This window comes from Danio rerio, chromosome 22 (assembly GCF_049306965.1).
Source record: "Danio rerio strain Tuebingen ecotype United States chromosome 22, GRCz12tu, whole genome shotgun sequence".
Classification (NCBI taxonomy): Eukaryota; Metazoa; Chordata; class Actinopteri; order Cypriniformes; family Danionidae; genus Danio; species Danio rerio.
This window is the reverse complement of record NC_133197.1, coordinates 14267154-14287500: the sequence shown is the minus strand read 5'-3', so window position 1 is coordinate 14287500 and position 20347 is coordinate 14267154. Positions and strand designations below refer to the sequence as shown.

Genomic DNA, 20347 nt, shown 5'->3' with positions numbered 1-20347 from the left:
TAATTACATTTAATGTAATACATTTGTGTACAAATAAACATGTGAGTGTATTTTTTAAAGCAATATATGATTCACTGCAGTATCGTAGCCATCACTTCAGCGTTATGCAATATATTAATCAATTTTTTATTACACTCCCTGAAGCGACTATATTGTGAAATGAAATTTTAAGGCCGTACAAATTATAACTCATTTAATTTACCTTATCCCACCCACGCCCAGTCTGTTTCCCAGTACGAGACTCTGTGCAATATATCCCACAATAAACTTGATGTAAAATATCTGTCTAACACATAAATCATCCAACCTTTAATAAGTAGCGATCGCAATCCCAAACACACCGCATGCAAAAGTATAATTCGATTAAACCCTGAGGAACGACCTGTTTTCGCATCTCCTCCTACATCAAACCATCTCAGGATCAGATACCGACGTCAACAACTGCTAATACAATCAGACTGAGCTCCATTCCAGCAATCAGAGACGGCGAGATAGTAATGGAGTGATGCTTGAAGACTGCTTTCTCTGGTTAGCCAAACCGAACGCTATTTATTTTTTTCATTACGCCGGAGCCATGCTCTATATCACCCTTAACTTGTATGGAGCCTTATTTTATGGAATGAAAGATGGTAGAATTACAGCAGATGAATGTGTGATAAAAACGCAATGGCTTTCATTTTACAAAATGTAATTGGTTCACTTTGGAAGTTTGTATCATTGTTTCACTGAGCGGTATGGTTTTGTACAGTATGGTATGCATTTATTACCTTTTCCACTGTCAAAAGTATCCAAATATTGTAATTAATTATATCAATTTTTGGGACCCTTTTCTGTACCCAGAACAACAGTACGGTACTAAAAGGACGTTTTACTAAATGTAATTAGTTCACTCAGAAGTGGAAGTTTATTTCATTGTTTCCAATGAGCAGTGTGGTTTGGTCAACATGATCTCACAGCAGTTTGTAACTTTTTGATTTAGTCGCTAATTTGTATGATATCATTTGTACAATTTAGTATGATTTGCTCATTCCCCAATGATGGTTGGATTTAGGGACGAGATTGGTTGTCATGGTTCCTTTTTAAAATCTTACATTTTCGTATGACTGAACTGAATGAATGAATTTGTACGAAATAGCCACTAAATCGACAAAATGTAAAATACTTACATTTCCTAGTGAGATCAGGCTGGATTAGGTACAGTACGGTACACATTTATTTGTTTTTTTAATTTCCACTGTCTAAAGTACTAAAATATCATTAATTTCTTGTCGGCTTAGTCCCTTTATTAATCCGGGGTCTCCACAGCGGAATGAACTGCCAACTTATCCAGCAAGTTTTTACGCAGCGGATGCCCTTCCAGCCACAACCCATCTCTGGGAAACATTCACACACACATTCACACACACACTCATACGCTACGGAAAATTTAGCCTACCCAATTCACCTGTACCGCATGTCTTTGGACTGTGGGGGAAACCGGAGCACCCGGAGGAAACCCACGCGAAGGCAGGGAGAACATGCAAACTCCGCACAGAAACGCCAACTGAGCCGAGGTTCGAACCAGCGACCCAGCAACCTTCTTGCTGTGAGGCGATAGCACTACCTACTGCGCCACTGCCTCGCCCCACTAAAATATCATAATAAATCATATCACTTTTTTGGGACCCTTTCGCAAAGGTACCTAGAACAACAGTATGGTACTAAAATGGTGTTTTAAGAAATGTAATTAGGTCTCTCAGAAGTAGAAGTTTGTTTCGTTGTTGAGTGGTATGGTTTGGACAACACGATCTTACGGCAATTTGTAACTTTTTGATTTAGTGGCTAATTCGTAACAATTTGTATGATCTCATTTAGTACGATTTGCTAACCACCCAATGACGGTTGGGTTTAGGGGCGGTGTTGGGTGCCATGCCTCTTTTTTAAATTTAGTTAAATTGAACTATTTCGTTAAGGTTCTTAGAACAACATTACAACACTAGAGCTAGAGCTAGATTTTCTGAATGCTGATTGGTATTGGATTGATACAGAGAAGCATCACTTGCGTGTACAACAAGCCAGGAGAACGACAACATAGAAAGGGCCATTTTTAAATTCACAGCTGAATTATAACACTTTAATAATACAATGACAGCGCACATAAACGTACCATGGTCGACCCGAGCTCAAACAAAACTTGTGTTCTTCTTGTGACACATATCAGAGAGAAGGAACAGAATTGGTTGTATGTCCTCCATTGTTGTTTAAACCACACAAATACGTTGCACCTAAAGCTACGCTTACACATCAACAATCTAACCAAAAATTGTAAAGTTTGTTTCCTTGTGTTTTATAAAAGTTCCATGTCCAATATTAAGTATGAAAAGTCAGCATGAGGGGCTACGCTTCCTCTTTCTATTTGACATGGTATGTGGACTTTTTTGAGCTAGAATGATGTTAGTCTCAACTGAAATTAATTTAGACATAATTTTTCACTGACCTTGCAAGATGGTGAGCCATTGTATACTGACTGAAACCCTCAGTAGGTTGACCAGATGCAAGCTAAAGAGATGAACCCTTTTAGCCATACAGTATAGCAAAGGAAGTTAGTTGTTTCATATCAGTGAATTACTAGAATATTGTGTCTTTATGAATTCACTTACTATTTTTTCACCCACTTATTTTAATGCACTTTTTGAAATATATAAAATAAAAATGCTTGATGTAAATTTGAAGATGTGGATACATTTTGAATATGAAAAGGTCTTATGCAAAAACCTCTAAATGCCATCTAAAGTTTTCTTCAAAGATTTGTCAGGCTCCTGTGTGTAGGAACTCAACATAAACATAGGAGTCTATAAATAAATAAATGACAAAATGGATCCAATCCAATCCTGGCTCCAATCTTCAATGCTAATATCACTCTCTGTCATGCTAACATCACAACTCACGAGACAACTTTTCATCTAGATGACATAACATGAGATCTCGTCCCTACTAATAACTAATTCAAATCCCACAAAAAAAAGGTGGCGAACGATGAAAAGGTCAACAAAAGACAAATGCCGGAGAAGACAGAAAAATTTAAAGGATCTCACTGGTCGATGGGTTCATTAACTCTACATTTTCTGAATCCAAGCCAAGCCTTCATCAGCAGAATAAACCAAAATGGCTAAAAGAAGGATCGTGTTGCATTCGATGTAGTAATGAAAACAGGTTTCATTTATTTGGGTCAGATGAATCCAAATAATCTAAATCTGATAGAAAATTTCTGGAAAGTCCAATCAAATTATGGCTAAGAAACCCAGTGAGTGAACTGTGGAAGAGACTGAAGAAGAGTGATTGAATGTTCTGTCATTTTCATAACATCATAAAGAGATTTCGTTAAAGTGCCTTGGGTTTTTTGTATAAAACAGTTATCCTTGTATAATATTAGCCGCAATCACAGTTCCCTCATATTCTGCATGAAGATTACATTTACTCTTGAACAAAATCAAGTGTTCATGTATTGTTCTTTTATTTTGATCTCCACTCAAAATAAAAGGCCTGGGGGTGACTAAATGAACAGCAAACTTTTATTTTTTTTAGGGAACTATCCCTTTAAAATGTTTTTTTTTTTCTTATTACTTATTTTCTCTCTTCTTTTCTATGAGATGAAGCAGTTGAACGGTTTTTGGTTTCCAATTTATGGCCGTTTGATTATTACACTCGTTTGTTTAATATTAATGTCTAATTAACCCCCTTTTTTACCAGTCGTCCCCGGAGTAAGGAAAAGAGTAGAAAGATAATGAATATTTAATGACTTTCCATTTTCATTTTCTTTGTCATTGTTGTCTTTATACAACACAGTCTGTTCGTTCTTTCACTTGATGAACTTATAGACCTTATTTGGGAAATATTTAATGAGGCTTTGAGGGAGAAGCACAGCTTGTTCAATGACTACTTTTATGTACGATGAAAGTCGACAAAGTTTTACTGGACAGTAAGACTTCAGAACTCGTTTTCATTGTCGAACTCAAAATATATATATATATATATATATATATATATATATATTTTTTTTTTTTTTTTTTTGGAGTATGTTGAGGAACTGTTTTATGTAAATCAAACCCCTATACATATTCCTTTTCCAATGCAAGTAAACTTGTATTTAACTTAATATAGAAATGTATTTGGACAGCATTAATGAAGTGATTTATTCAACAAAAACCAATTTGTAAGTATTGTAGGATTATTTATTGTATAAAAAAGACTCCTTTATTTGATCATTTTAGTGTGTTTTTTCCTGTTTAACTTTTTTCTATGAATCTTGACATAATGGTAAAAGATGCATGACCTAATTGAGTACTTTACTGAGAGTTTTGGAATAAGTAGTACCTTTAGTGGTGTTTTGCTGCTGATTTGCTCTTGAATATGTTTAGTTGAGAATGTGGGGACACACACACACACACACACACACACACACACACACACACACACACACACACAAAACTCTTCAAAGTATTACTAAATGCAAATTATAAGTGAAATGTGTATGTTTATATTCCATGTTACCTGATGATATTAGTAAAATCCCAGTCCAAGATGTGTATGGACAATACTGATGGCTTAACGTAATATAAATGAAAAGGTTGACAAAATGTGACCTTATATATATAATAGTTAGTACATAACATGCAGTAGAATTGTACACTGTTCCACTGTTCTCATCAAATGTGCAAGTAGTAGTGATTTGGATGATAATCTGATTTATTTGCCGCTTGGAAAAATGGCTCCTAGGTTGTCTTTGTGAATTGAAGCCTTGTATGGCTTTTTAAAGTTTTAATGAAAACAAAACAGATATAATTTTTTAGGTACCGTTGGTCAGACTTCTTTGTTTAATTTGGGCTTGTTAGCTTATATGAAGCATACAGTCAAAAATTTAGGGGTGAAATTTGACTCAGATTTTAAATGTGACAGTCAGATTACAGCGGTAGTTAAATCTTGATGAGTCTATTTTCTATTATCTATTGAGTCTAACTTGTATTATGTTAAACTGACTTAAAACAGCTTGTGAAACTTATAAATTTAAGGTAGAACATGATTACCTTAGCTTAATGTTACAATGACCTAAAAAATTGTATAGTTTTTACAGTGTAGTAAAAATAAAGCAATATATACCTAAACAATGGTTTAAGACAGTAATCCATGCTTTTATGACCACTCGGTTAGATAACTGTAATGCACTGTATGTGGGGAGTAGCAGATCAGCTATTGTCTGTTTGCAAATGGTGCAAAATGCTGCAGCTCGCCTGTTAACTTGTACTTGCAAATATGACCTCATTTCTCCCGTTATCTTCACTTCATTGGGTGCCAGTAAATTTTAGCAATATTTTATCTTGTATTTTTATACTATTGTGCTTATTTTGTTGTAGATCTCTGTACAGAACTTTGCATCACTTCTGTGTTTTTAAAGTGCTCTATAAATTAAGTTTAACTTGACATTACCACATAAATACTACCCATGCGTCTATTTTTTAACATAAATGAATCATGTACCACTTGTGTTAAAAATTAGTTTTCAGCCTATAAATGTTGGGATTCTTATTTTAACATATTTAACATTCACAAATAATTTCTCTTTTGATTTGCAAACAGTTACAAAGCTTATCCCACCACAGAGGAACAGAAAAGGTGAAAGTTCTGGAAAAAGATACTTTTCTGTCTCTCCGTTTTTTTCAATCCCCTAATCTTAAATTTAATATGAATTATTGCAGACATAAATTACCAATCCAATATCTGTATGCCTCAATATAAAACCAGTGTACAAAAGGCTACTAGTTTACATGTTTTTTTTTTTTTAACCATGTTTTCATTTGCATCAAATTAAATACTTACTCCATTTGAAATACGAATCTCCGCTGTGCTCTACATGAAGTACACAACAAGCCCGTTCTCTGTAATTCATTTTCAGCGGGTTTGTGTCTGCCAGAGGCTGATAGCTCCAGCTCAGGCCGAGCGCTAAGAATAGTCCTGCTTGCTTTTGGCGTGTGTATGTAATCCATTCAAGGCTGCCAGGGGACTAAAGACGCTGCTTCTCACACCTCTGGGATTGGTAAGTGCTGAGAGGGTGGGTTGAACACTGGTATGGTGGTGTGGTTTGGTGCCAAGGGATGTTTCTTACTTCAATCTACGACTTTACACGACTCGCCGGTTATACGGGCGAAGAAATGTGTTGTGGTTCAGGTGACTGGGGAGAAAGATGTTGGGGAACTGCAGTGCCTTTTGCGTGCCTTTTTACTGATGTGTAATCACAGACGGTGTATGAGCACTGAGAACTGCATGTTTTTTTTTTTTGTTTTTTTTTTCTTTCAGTGGTACCATTTGTTAAAGGCTGAACTGACACACAGCTGGGCTTAGTGGATTTGTGTGCTGCTGTGGAATATGGCAAGGCATGTCAGGAATGTAAATTTTAAGTTTGTGTGAATTAAGAAATCAAAATAATTTTTTTAGATAAACAGTTCATCCATACAAGGTATTCCACTGAAAAAAAAATGTTTTGGTTTAAATATTTTTATTATTAGAAAGTTTAGCAGACATTCACCATAGATATATACACTAGATATCGCATTGGGACCCTGAGCATGCATCAATAGCGCCGCCACATTTGTACAGTGCTCCCAGGACAAATGTCATTCAACTGCACTAGTCAAGACAGTGTTAGTGTCAAGACGCTGTCTAGAGGTGTAGTAATGAGCAAACAAAGAAAACAAAGCACAAAGGCAAACCATTTCATAGTTTTTTTACATTTTTGTATGTTATGAACTTTCGAGCTAAACAGGTAACGTCATTGAAGATACAGTCTCTCACTTCATTCATCATAAGGCAAAGTGGCACCAACTCGCACTAAATACTCGGTCATGCATTGTTTGTTAAATAAAATCAGCAAACGATTCAAAAGCAATATGACAACAAGATGCTGCGGTGCCAGAAACTTGTAATATTGTCGGATAAGTGAACAAGTTTATAACGGAGATTCATTCACTAACGAATCGTTCCTTCCGTCAGTATGAGAAGTAAAAGCAGGAGAGGGTAGGTGTTTCAGGACTAAAGGATTAGATCAAATTTAACAGGTAGGTTGGAGAGTACATTTCCATACCCACAAACACAAGCTTTTTGTCAGAAATGCCTGTGCGATCACTGATCCATCATGTAAAAAGTGATGTGAAATTATATTTTTCGTAATTTAAAAAATATTTGCATACTGACCTCCGGGAAAACTCCCTATTATAGATATATGTGTATATCTCTGGCTTTGGGTCCACAGTCCTCCTCTGCAGCTTGGTCCCACATTCATTTCAAAGGAGCACTACCCTGTACTAAAATGGCGGATTTATTGACGCATATCTGCTAATAGACAACAGCAGCGTAGGCAACATCTAATGTATATATCTATGGACATTTACTTGTAAATGCACTTTAAAAATACATATATAAAGACACAACGTACATTTTAACAATTTGACATAAAAAAAGAAGAAAACAAATCAATTAAACAAAACACAAATAAACCGGTGATGACAAATAAACCTATCAATGATGCAAATTGACCTATTACTTTTCTTTATTGCTCCAGGAATAGTTTCATATATTTGTTTATGAAATAATAAAATGTTTAGTGTGGTAGGCATCTATAATTTTTATTTTTTATTTTATTTTATCTTATTTCATTTTTTGAGCATTATAAACTCTAGATAATGGATAGTAAAGCCCAAAGTGTCTTCTTTCCAAAGATACACGATACATGATCTCTGAATGTAGACCAAATTACTTGGTAGTCTACTGGTAGTCTACTTGGTAGTCTACAGTAACAGCCGTTACTGTTTTAGTTTGGGAAGGTCATTTTTGAGAAAGCTAACAGGTTAAATGTATTGCTTCAAACTACTGAACGTTTCAACATCAAACATTATCAAAGCAGAGATCAGGGTGAAACTTGAATGTATAAATGAATGGAAAACACCTGTGAATCACACAATGCAGCAACTGTTAATTAATGTATTTTACAGTGAAGTTTAAAAGGTTATTCAAATGGTTTTAGCCAATTTATTTGATAAAACAAAGATATTTATATCATAAAGTATGATCTGCAATCCTGAACACCTAAGGTGCATGTTACATGTCAATGTTTAATTTGAAATAGTGGTATGATTGTGTTTCTCTGTAGGTGGTAAACTGTGGTGGGCAGATGATGTTCTCGCTCAGCTGGGCACAGTTAACAAGAGGGATGGAAAAAACCTGACGGTTCTCCGAAACAAGACCACAGGCCTCGTCCACATCAAAGTCTATGACAAAGACACACAGAAAGGTAAAAAAGAAACCCATCTCTGAATGTTTTGTCTAAAAATAAAGCCAGACTAAACAGCTCACCAGAGTGATTAAGGTCAAAGCAAAGATCTTTTTAAAGTCAGAAAACGTTTTTGTTTGTTTGATCAAAAACAGCAACAAGTACCAGCAATATCAACGGTTCCCAGACTTTTTGAGCATAGAATTATGTCCCTTCTCTTACCTTTTTAATCCGTTTCTCATCATTCATGGCTCTTTTTAACACATAAAATCTTAATTTCAGCAATCAAATGTTAAAAACAATAGAATTTAGGAGAAATTTAGTGTAGTAAATTACATTTAAAACAATGAAAACAGAAATGTAACTAAAATGTAATCACTCTAAGGGCCCTATCATACACCCGGCGCAATGTGGCGCAAGGCGTGACGCAATTGTTGTTTGCTAGTTGCGCCATGCTGTTTAAATGCCAAATGCATTTGCGCTCATATGTGCGCCCATAGGCGTTCTGGTCTAAAAAGAGAGGCTTGACGAGGTGCATTACTGGCATGGTGCTATTTTGAGAAACTATACTAGTCTGTTCTATAGACCAGAACAAAGCTGGTCTAAAGTCCAGCGTAGAGCACGTTAGTTATGTGCCTTGCTTACACACTGCTTAATACACACAAGATGTAGAGCAATACGCAAATATCTTTACATATTAAAAAGAATTAAACTATTAAGGATATATATATATATATATATATATATATATATATATATATATATATATATATATATATATATATATATATATATATATATATATATGTATATATATGCCTTTGTATAATGTTATTATTATTAGCAGTATTATTTATTGTATCCATATTTATATTTGTTTTATTATAAACAAGCTTAGATTTGCTCACCTGTCAGGTGCCATATGGGGCATAGCTTAGGATATAACTTTTTTAAACACACTTCGTTATTATTGTTCATTTATTCAATTGCTGGAAATTAGAACAGAATTTAGAAATAGTTTTGAAACAAATCTTTGCGCTTAACAAACAAAAGAAATTATTTATAGGCTAATTGATGTCTGTGCGTACAAGGTTTTCCCTGTCCACGAGAGCGAAAGTGAAAGTAGAAAAAGAGAAGGCTCATCTCTCATTCTCGCGCTGCATATGCTCTGTTTAACTGTTTTCTTGCTAGTGAAACACTCAGTTTTTATACTTACAAAGTCCATCATGTAAATAGCAAATGCGCTATGGCGCGACACAACTGACTCTTAAAGGGAATGAGAGATGAGACTCTGATTGTTTTATTCTCAAAACACACCTATAACTCATTTAGAAAATAAGCTCAACGCTTTAAGACCATGCGCCACGGCGCAAAGCGGGTTTTTCCATCCTTAAAATAGCAAAAGTGGATTCTGACACGCCCTTAATGCGTTTGCGCCCTGCGATTTGCACTTTGTGTGCATGAATTGCAAAATATAGCCCTAATTGTTTTGATATACAACAGAGGTGTCGCTAGACCCTCACGTGCCCCAGTAAAAATCGCCAGTGCCCCAGTAAATGCTTTGAGATACGATTTACTTTATATCCAAGTGTATTTATTAAGAGTGATAATCCCAGTATAAAGACATTATTCTCTATGTGCAATCGAAAAAAAAATAAATAAACGTACCCGCACGCCTCACACACTGCTCCTGCTTGATGCTGACGCACTGCTCTGCTGCCGGTGTAAGTTCCAGTTGTGAACACACTCTAGTTGTATCTATATAGTACATTACATGTTTTCCAGTTACATTTAGGATTCATTTCTGTTATTAATTGTATAAAAACAATAATACTGTTAATTATATATATATATATATATATATATATATATATATATATATATTTATTTATTTATTTATACACATACACATACACACACACACACACACACACACTCATTCACACTCATACACAATGGACAATTTAGCCTAAAATGCTAATAGTGTATGTATGGATGACTGAATAAGAATTCATTAATATCAAATATACTGTATAAGATCTGTTGTTTATGGATGGTGAAGTTCTACACTGCAAAAAAAAACAAAAAAAACATGCAACTTCCTCAGAGTTGTTGTCTTTTTTCTAGTTCAAATATACATAAACAATTCTACATTTTCATATCAAAAAACTATTCTAGACAAGTACAAAATAGTGTTTGTTTCTCATAAATTAGACTCAAATTAAGTGAGTTTTTTCAGAGAAAAATAATCTGCAAGTGAAGTTAGTTATTCTTGTTTTAGAAACCCATATTTTATATAAGATTATATTACTTACAATATTGGACCATTATTTTTCTTGTTTTAAGAAAATCTCATAAAATCTATGACTGAAAACAAAACATTTTGTACTTGTGTAGAAATCTTTCTTGGTTTAATAAAGCTTAGGAATTTGGACTAGAACCAAGACAAAAACTATAAGCAAGAAAGTATGTTTTGCAGAGTACATGACTGGAATGCCGGTTATGTTTCATACAGGTTTAAGTTTCTATGGCCGCACATTGTCAAAGCCCTTTTCTCTTATGAATTATGGCGAAAGACATTCATATCACTGACAGGTCTATTAGCAGTGGAGTGCTTGATCCTCTAAACGCTCTATTAGGATGAAAAAAAAATGGCAATTAGGGGCTCTTTAAGGTAAATCTTTTCGCTTCCTCTTCAAATCTTCTCATACCAATTAGCTCGCTCATTTATATCTCTGACACTGACCTCACGGGAGCGAAGCCCGTCTCATTACGCCACTTCAAATGAGCCAAGTTGAGTCTTTCCGACAAGGTGTCCGAAGAACAAAGTCAAAGCACCATTGCTTCTTCTAGTTCTGTGTTATAATGTTTCTAAAATTGATTTAGGAAAGCACACAAGCTTGCAAATTACAGATTTACTTCAAAGGAATAAAGTATTTTTTTGGAAATATTAATAGGTTTACAACTCCTCCAGTGGTAAACAGTTGAGTAATCCATTTTGAGGAAGTTAAAGAGTCCATTTACCATTTTTAAATCCATACAGCTGATCTCTGGGACTGGCGAGAGCACTTTTAACTTAGCTTAGCTTAGCATAAGCCTTTGAATTGGATTAGACCATTAGCAAGTCTCTCAAAAATGACCAAAGAGTTTCAATAATTTTCTTATATGGATGATTCCCCTCAAAAAGAATTGAAAAGGGACTTATTAAATTAAAGCAACAAATGTAAACACATCTCAATACCAACGGTAAATAAAGCTGTTGTTGATGATAATGATGATAGTGAAGATGATGATGAGTGCATAATTCATAACTCTTCTCATAGGTCGTAATCCTTGTGTACTGAATAATGGCGGGTGTTCGCAAATATGCCTTCCCACATCTGAAATCACTCGAACTTGTTCGTGTACTACTGGATACAATCTGCGCCAGGACAGGTCGACTTGTGAAGGTACATTTACTGGATCTGATCGTAAATACATTTGAGTCTTTGGGGTATTTGTTAGTTTCAAAAGCATGTTTACCTGAGAATTTTTGTTTGTTTGTTTGATTGACGTTGGTAGGTCTTCAGTCTTTCCTGATGTACTCCGTTAATGAAGGTATTCGAGGACTTTCTCTCGATCCCAGCGATAACTCTGAAGTTTTGACGCCGCTATCTGGCACTTTATTTGCTGTGGGTCTGGACTATCATGCGAGTAAGTGCACCTCACCATCCATCCATCCATCACTACATTCATCCATCCATCCAGTTGATGAAGATGAGCTTCTATCTATCTATCTATCTATCTATCTATCTATCTATCTATCTATCTATCTATCTATCTATCTATCTATCTATCTATCTATCTATCTATCTATCTATCTATCTATCTATCTATCTATCTATCTATCTATCTATCTATCTATCTATCTATCTATCTATCTATCTATCTATCTATCTATCTATCTATCTATCTATCTATCTATCTATCTATCTATCAATTTATCCATCCATCCATCCATCCATTTATCCATCCATCCATCCATATATATTTACATATATGTATATAATATATATATATATAAATTTACAATTTTCTTTTCAAAATCTTGCCACCAGCAAGTGGCATCATGTAAGAAATGTGCTTAAAATGATGTACACTCACTTAATTTCGTTTAATTAAAAATGAGCAGTTATTGTTTCTATAAATCTGAATTAGTTGTGTGGTTTGAAACAAAACAATTATGCATTACCATGCCATGTGTACAACAATAAATCACCCATTGACACAAGGGAAACTTTCCATCGTCGGGTATCCGCCAGTTTTGGGACAGATTTATGTATATAGTGCAGTAATTGGACAGCTGTCTCCGCACTGAGACAGAAATGACACTTTTTGCATCAGCGACAGACAGTTCGCAGCTCTGCATTTGCATGATAGAGCAAATATTGGCATTGCATTGCATGTCTATACACTTTTGTTCATTGCGAGATGAGTTGAAGAGTGGTGTTATGCTGTTGTGACAGATGGAAGATAATCGAAACAGATTAGCTGGACAGATGAGGCGATGTCTCATAACAATGTGAATGGGCTTCCATTGGAGTTTTTGTCAAATGGGACATAATGTAAATTTCCAGCCGGGTGCATGAAGCTTCAGATAATTTTGTGTCGCCAAGTCAAAGCTATTTTCATAAAAACCCCTTTGAAAGGGACAGGCCTTGGGAGCCAGGACAATCACCAGTACTTTGTGCCTTTTTAGCCTCTATTGTTTTTGAGAAGAGGCAGTTTTGGATGAGAGCAAAAGGGCAAAGATATTTTGGCCAGTTGAACCATCTTTTTCAGGTAAAGCTTGGCATGTGTTCGTGGCTCATCAAAATGTATTTTTGATGGCCCGTTTATTTCCAAATTGGCCATTACCACAAGAACTTACTAAGTCCTATGCCTTTTTGATTAAAAAAAGACACATTTCATGCTTTTAAGAGCATTTTTAAACTATCTTGGAGCTATTTTTGAGTGCTTGTCATTTAAATAATAACAAGGTGACAACAAGGATACTATTATGCATTAAGTATTACTATTACGTATATTATTAAACTAAGAAAAATCTCAGTAGTATATCAGTAGGCTCTTAGGTGCATCCTTAATTAAATATACTTTTTGCCCCTGTAACATACGTGTCAACATTGGGATGTGAAAATAAGGGACAGTCACATACAGTTACATGAATTGACTGATATGGAGATTGAATATGATGGGCAATGGCCCATGGCTTTAATGGAAAGGAAAGAAACACAGACATTTTTTTTTTTATAATCGATTCAAAGTGTTTTTGAGCCAAAATAAAATATTAATTATACAAAAAAATAATAATAATAATAAAAACAAAAAAAAAACTAAAGCACAATTCTCCTGAAGCAGCTCATCATTATTTTACAGTTGAGAGCAAGGATGTTATAACCACAGTACTATGCATATAGAGAGGATTGGCTCATTATAAATGTCACTGCCACCTTTCATAGGAAGAATAAAAACATGTGAAAAATACAGGAACATATTTAAATGGGATGATAGCTGGATAGAATAATATAATACAGAGTAATCCTTGGATTAAACAGGAGAGTTTGCCCTGTAATGGCAAAAATAACATATTAATTGCAGGATCTACTCCATGGTCTGGATGACAGGACATTTTTGATTAATTCCCAGGGGTATTTATTTGGTTGTGTCCATCTCGAATATTTCCCCCTTTGTTGTGATCATGGCCTGAAGACTGGGTGTGCTAAAAGCGTTGTGATCATAGTCCATGGATGGTAGGCATTTGGCTGGACCCCCATTAGGGGTATTATTGCAAGGGAGGACAAAGTGCTGAAAATAAGAGGCACCTCTAGTGCGAGGCCTGGTTAAGTGATTAAATAGGGGATAACATCAATCCTAAATAACCAAATGTTTTACTTATTGCAACTTTTAGAAAATGACACCTTATACTGGACAGACATGGGCTCCAATAAAATCTCTAGGTCCAGCCGAGATCAGACCTGGAGAGAAGACATCATCACAAGTGGTCTTGGACGTGTTGAAGGACTTGCGGTGGACTGGATTGCTGGTGTGTTTCTCTTCTTTTTGCATTTCTGTTTTTTTTTTTTCCTAGTAGCCTTGGTGTTGTCAGGCTTATTGTTTCTCTGTTGGTTCAGGGTCTTTGTTGCTTTGCATCCAAAGGTAATATTTACTGGGCGGACCATGGCTTAAATCTCATTGAGGTTGCGCGATTGAATGGTATGTACCGTGCAGTGGTCATATCGGAAGAACTCGATCAACCTAGAGCCATTGCGGTACACCCAGTGAAGGGGTATGTATCTGCCTTTAAAATTGCTCTGTGGGTTATTTGTTTCTAGTGCTTAGCTTCTGTTTCACCCAACTATAGCAACACCGCTTAAATGAACAACCTTTGATTGTCTAGAGAACCGTTAGTGTGTGCAATTAGCACCTCAAAGCTTGTTAACTGCAGATGTAAGTCCTCCTTAAAGCCCTATGATTTCTTTTGCATGCACGCTAATAGGAGAGGGCCATCATAATCTTGACCTTGTGTTTGTATTTAGTTACCTCATTATCTACAGCTCTGTATTGTAAAGGTGGAGTATAAACATTAAGCTTTAAAAACCTATTTCAAATCCCTATTGAGGTATTACGTTGTTTGTCTTACTAAGAATTTTAAGTCACTTTTTAAAATGGGATTAGCAATGAGCAACTTCATTCAGTAGATCACTGTTGCTGTTTTTTATAATCAATATGACGGGTGAACAAACCTGCTCCAGGAAGGCCATGGTTGTGCAGAGTTTAGCTCAGACCCTGATTAAAAACATCTAAACTATATAATCATGGTATTTTGACTCACTAGAGACTTTCAGGGAAGTGTATTGGAGCTAAACTGAGCAACATGTTGGCCTTTGATGAGCAAGATTGGACACCTTTGTGATATAATATTAGAGTAACTTTTTTTGCACATTTTTTTTGGTATTTTTGACTTATTTACTGTTGCATGCTATTCCGAAGAAAGGTTTGTCCTTATAGACTGTCTTCAAACAAACTATTTTCACTATTCTTTAGCAACTGAAATGACCAAGAGCTTAATGACGGGTAAACAAACGTGCTTTGGGAAGACCATGGTTGTGCAGAGTTTAGCTCGGACCCTGATTAAACACAACTGAAATAAATAATCATGGTCTTCAGACTCACTGGAAACTTCCAGGGAAGGGTTTTGGAGTTAAACTGAGCAACATGTTGGTCCCTGATAAGCAAGATTAGACACTTTTGTGATATGATATTGGAGTAACTTTTCTTACAAGTTACAAGTTTCTTTGCATGCTATTCCAAAGAAAGGTTTGTCCTTATAGACGGCCATTAAATAAGCCATTTTCACTATTCCTTGGCAACTGAAATGACCAAAGACTCACTGACGGGTGTACAAACCTGCTCTAGGAAGGCCATGGCTGTGCAGAGTTTAGCTCAGACCCCAATTAAACAAACCTGAACTATAAAATCATAGTCTTTTGACTGATTGTAAACATCCAGGAAAGGTTTTGGAGTTAAACGGAGCAAGATGTTGGCCCTCGATAAGTAAACTATTCTTACACATTTTTTGGTCTATTTGATTTATTTTTTGTCGCATACTATTTCAAAGAATGGTTTGTCCTTATAGTCTGTCATCAAATAAACTATTTTCACTATTCTTTGGCAACTGAATTTTTCACATTTTTAATTTTCAAAACTAAATTTTTTAAAGAGTTTGGATGACTTAAGTCAAGTCCTGTTCTACATTTTGTCTCGTTAAAACTTTCATAATATAATGTGCAAACATTGTAACTTTTAAAGGGACATCTTTCTACTTGTACCTAAAATGTTTGTAATGGTACCTTAAGGGTACATATTGTTACATTTAGATGACAGTGTACTTCTTTAATAGATAAATTAAGAAATAAGGTAAAGTGTTTAGAAAACACCTTTGTGTTTCAATTACAACGTGAGTGAAATGTTCTTGGACACAAAAATGGTACAAATTTTGCATATTTTTTCACTTAGTAATGGGCTGTGAATGATAGAGAAGTGTAAAAACTGAACCTAATTTGGATTTCTGAAATTCCCAGGAGGACTTGAACAGTTTAACCACAGCCAAATGAAGCCTGATAGCATTGCGCTTGTTTTCACTGTAACTGAAGATAAATCTTCGAGTGCAAAGGTCAGAAATCCTCAAGAAGGCTACTTAAATGAGTTTTCCTTTGAATACATGCAGGTTTCTTTTCTGGACAGAGTGGGGCCAAAGTCCTACCATCTCCAGGTCACGTCTTGATGGTTCAGAGCAATCTGTGCTTGTTAGCACCGGACTGGCACGGCCTAACGGCGTCTCCATAGACTACCAGGTCTGCTTCTTCTACTTGCCTAAAGTGCTTACGCTGCAGGCTGCCGTCCATGTTGATTTCATGCCTTATCTAGCAGCTTTAGGGCACCAAGAACATATAACCCTTCGGTCTTAATACAACAGATGCATGAAGTTTGTCTTCCAACTGCATTGCAGGAAAATAAATTATACTGGTGCGATGCCCGCAATAACAAGATCGAAAGAATCAACCTTGAGCGGGGTGAACAGAGGGAGATTGTGTTCTCATCGAGTGGGGTGGATATGTTTTCCATAGCAGTCTTCGGAGCTTACCTCTTCTGGTCTGACAGGTAATTTATTTTTCCATAAATGTTACAGTCTCTAAGAATGGCCTAAGAAAGCAGATATCGTCCCACTTTCCCTACAAGGTCACAATGCTAGCGCAAAAAAGACACATTTGATTATTTCAGAATCTCCCACGGTTCAATATCATTCCAAGGATAGGTTACCTCACCTTCTGTTAGAGCAGCTGTGTACTTATTTTAATGAGTTCTTTGCTTTTAATTAGTCGAGGGCCATTGATTTAGCGAGTGTCAAACTTTCGGTCTTGTTCCCCCATGACGGTAGAGCCTACGCCAACGGATCCATCCGACGTGCTTCCAAAAAAGACGCTGTGGATGTAGTGACCATCAGGAGTGGCTTGAGTGTCAGCCTGAAAGATGTGAAGGTCTTTAACCAGGATCGGGAGAAAGGTTGAGGTTTCACTTAATGGCAGTTTTCCTGTTTTTTTGAACATCACACCAACGCACACAAGTCTATGCCAGCTAAAGCAGGAGTGTTCAGACCAGCTCCTGGAAAACCACATTTATCCAGAATTTAGCTCCGACATAGATTCCTTTATGTTTGTTGTAACCCTAAAGACCTTAATTAGCTAGTTTATGGGTAGTTAATTAGGGATGCAGGATTAGAGCCAAATTCAAATGGGAAATGGCCATCCAGGAGAAGGATTTGGACACTTTTGCTGATAACAGAACACTTTCTGTTTTTGCACAAATCCACAGAAGATCAATTAGACTTGGTATCTCAAGCAGTTAATGTATGATGTATGAAACATTCTTTTTATTTATTTATTTTTTTTTAAGTATTACACTTGTGTAGTTCACCCAAACATGAGATCCACATAATGAACTAGAACTGTATTAGGGAGTACTTTAAAAAGTTTTGCATGCTAAACAATGAAAGAGCTACAGTAATGTTATGCTGGTTTTACACCAAACTGCATCACTGACTCTAGTTTACTCGTGGAATGTTTTCCCCAAGCATGGATGTTCACTCTACTTGAAATATTTGAAAGTGTGCATTACACATTATTGAAGCAAATTCCACTTTCACATTAAACGCATTGGATTCCGCTTCATTTGTACAGCATGATGATAATTTGCCTATGTTTCTTCATTTGAGTTGTATGTAATTTCTCACAAATACCTCATTCCAATAGTTTGATGTGCATCCAGCATTAGGTGATATCCTTTGATTAGACACTTTGTAGGAAACCTGATCTCTGATTTTCCGACTTCTTTACCCAGGTACAAACGCTTGCAGCAAATCAAACGGAGGATGCCAGCAACTTTGCTTTTACTTGGGGAATAACCGGAAAACATGCGCATGTGCTCATGGATATCTTGCTCAGGATGGACTCAGGTGTATCCGGTATGAGGGATACCTGCTTTACTCTGAGAGGACCGTCTTAAGGACTATTCATCTATCAGACGAGAATGACCTCAACTCGCCTATTAGGGCATACGAGAACCCAGTTTATTTTAAAAACATCATCGCTTTGGCCTTTGATCATCGACAGAACGCACATGGAACTAATCGGATTTTCTTTAGCGACGTTCACTATGGGAATATACAAGTCATCAATGACGACTGGACTGGAAGGCGCATCATTGCCGAGAGTAAGTGAAATGAGCTTATTTATATTGAGGAGTTATTTACTTTTTTTTTGATGGAAAAGAAGGCGTAGTTCACCCAAAACTGAAAATTTTGTGATCAATTACTCAACTTTCACTTGTTCTAAATCTGAACACTAAGCACGATATTTATTTGTTTTTCCTACTATAGAAGTCGCTGGTAACACGTTTTCAGCTCTCTTCAAATTATATACTTTAGTGTTCAACGGAATAATAAGGTTTGGAACCATTTGAAGGTGAAAAAGTGAGTACATTTTTAGTTTTGGTGAACTATGCCTTCAATTGTTGCAACTTCTTCTTTCATCTAGTTAAAGTTATAGGGTCACGAAACACCAAAGGGTAGTTAAAGGGTCACGAAAGACCAAACACATTTTTTGGGTTGTTCAATTAGACTTGGTATCTCAAGCAGTAAATGTATGATGTATGAAACATTCTTTTTTTTTTTTTTTTGAGTATTACACTTGTGTAGTTCACCCAAACATGAGATCCACATAATGAACTAGAACTGTATTAGGGAGTACTTTAAAAAGTTTTGCATGCTAAACAATGAAAGAGCTACAGTAATGTTATGCTGGTTTTACACCAAACTGCATCACTGACTCAAGTTTACTCGTGGAATGTTTTCCCCAAGCATGGATGTTCACTCTACTTGAAATATTTGAAAGTGTGCATTACACATTATTGAGGCAAATTCCACCTTCACATTAAACGCATTGGATTCCGCTTCATTCCGCAACACATTTTTTGGGTTGTTGACAGTCATATATGTGTCCCATGCAGCTAAGAAGACTATAAGGATACATATATCAAACTAAAAGGTGAAAATTGGTTGTTTTTGCATTATTTCGAGCAAATTCGTTCTTCCGGTTTGAAACGAATGCAGGAAATGTTCCTGAGTGAAAGTGAAAGTGCCAAACTGTAGATTTAGTCGACGAATTAATAATTTGGCAAATAACTCGATTACTGATGCCCATGTAAACAGTCACTGTCTTTCTCCCCTGCATCTGTGTGTTTGTTTTACCTCTGTGAAAATCAGCGCGTGCCCAAACGGAAACTCCCATTTTTATGGAAAACCTTCCCTCTTTCCCCTTCCCAAACACTCCCACCTAAACAGAAGTAGACACACCCGCTTTCCTGACTTTTCCCAAACTATTGGTGTGAAAACACCCTGCTGAGACAGGGGGTTTGGTGGCCCTTTAACAATTTTGTTTACTAGGAGTTCCAATCTCTTCAAAAGCCCTATTTGACAACATAAAGTAAATGTTGAGTTAATTCCTTTTGAATAGATGGATGATTTGAACGATTTCAGACATCCTTGACCTTTTCATTTCTGTCAAGTCTGTGAAGTTGAAAAATTGATTTGGAAATTGGTTGTCTGAACTTTTTTAACTCCTTTATATAGTTTTTATTCAGCTTTATACTCTCAATGTAACCCATGTATTTTCCCTAGTTCCAATGCAGCTTCACATTTGTAGGGGCATCACAGCCAATTAACGCCGGCGAAATGTAAATAAATTATCTGTACAGGGTACAGCCAATTACTCCGATAAAGCAGCAGCACAGTAGCCGGCATTGAAATTCATACCTCATGTGATTTATCAGGCCCTAACCTTGTCAACATTAACACACGTCTCATTTAATCAGTATGCCATTAACCTGCAGAGCTGTCAGTTCACAGCTGCCGCGCTGAACGATAGCTTGCCTGAGAGGAATTGTGATATTTGT

General features: G+C 36.1%; 1 protein-coding gene across 4 annotated transcripts in view; it reads left to right on the top strand.

Moving 5' to 3' along the window:
• The window catches only part of lrp1ba (low density lipoprotein receptor-related protein 1Ba), a 470228-nt gene that overhangs the window by 250686 nt on the left and 199195 nt on the right, over positions 1-20347 (top strand). For 3 of the 4 annotated variants that reach the window (XR_012397830.1, XM_017353408.4, XM_021469578.3), the window contains exons 33-41: positions 8180-8320; positions 11623-11748; positions 11861-11992; positions 14247-14381; positions 14495-14624; positions 16566-16692; positions 16848-16999; positions 17277-17401; positions 18236-18607. Coding sequence is in view for 3 of the 4 variants with exons in the window: in XM_017353408.4 (XP_017208897.1) it covers positions 8180-8320; positions 11623-11748; positions 11861-11992; positions 14247-14381; positions 14495-14624; positions 16566-16692; positions 16848-16999; positions 17277-17401; positions 18236-18607 (1440 nt within the window). In the remaining variant the exon portion in view is untranslated. Of the gene's footprint in view, positions 1-5929; positions 6071-8179; positions 8321-11622; positions 11749-11860; positions 11993-14246; positions 14382-14494; positions 14625-16565; positions 16693-16847; positions 17000-17276; positions 17402-18235; positions 18608-20347 lie in introns of all 4 variants that reach the window. The other variant, XM_073937439.1, reaches the window with a different exon arrangement.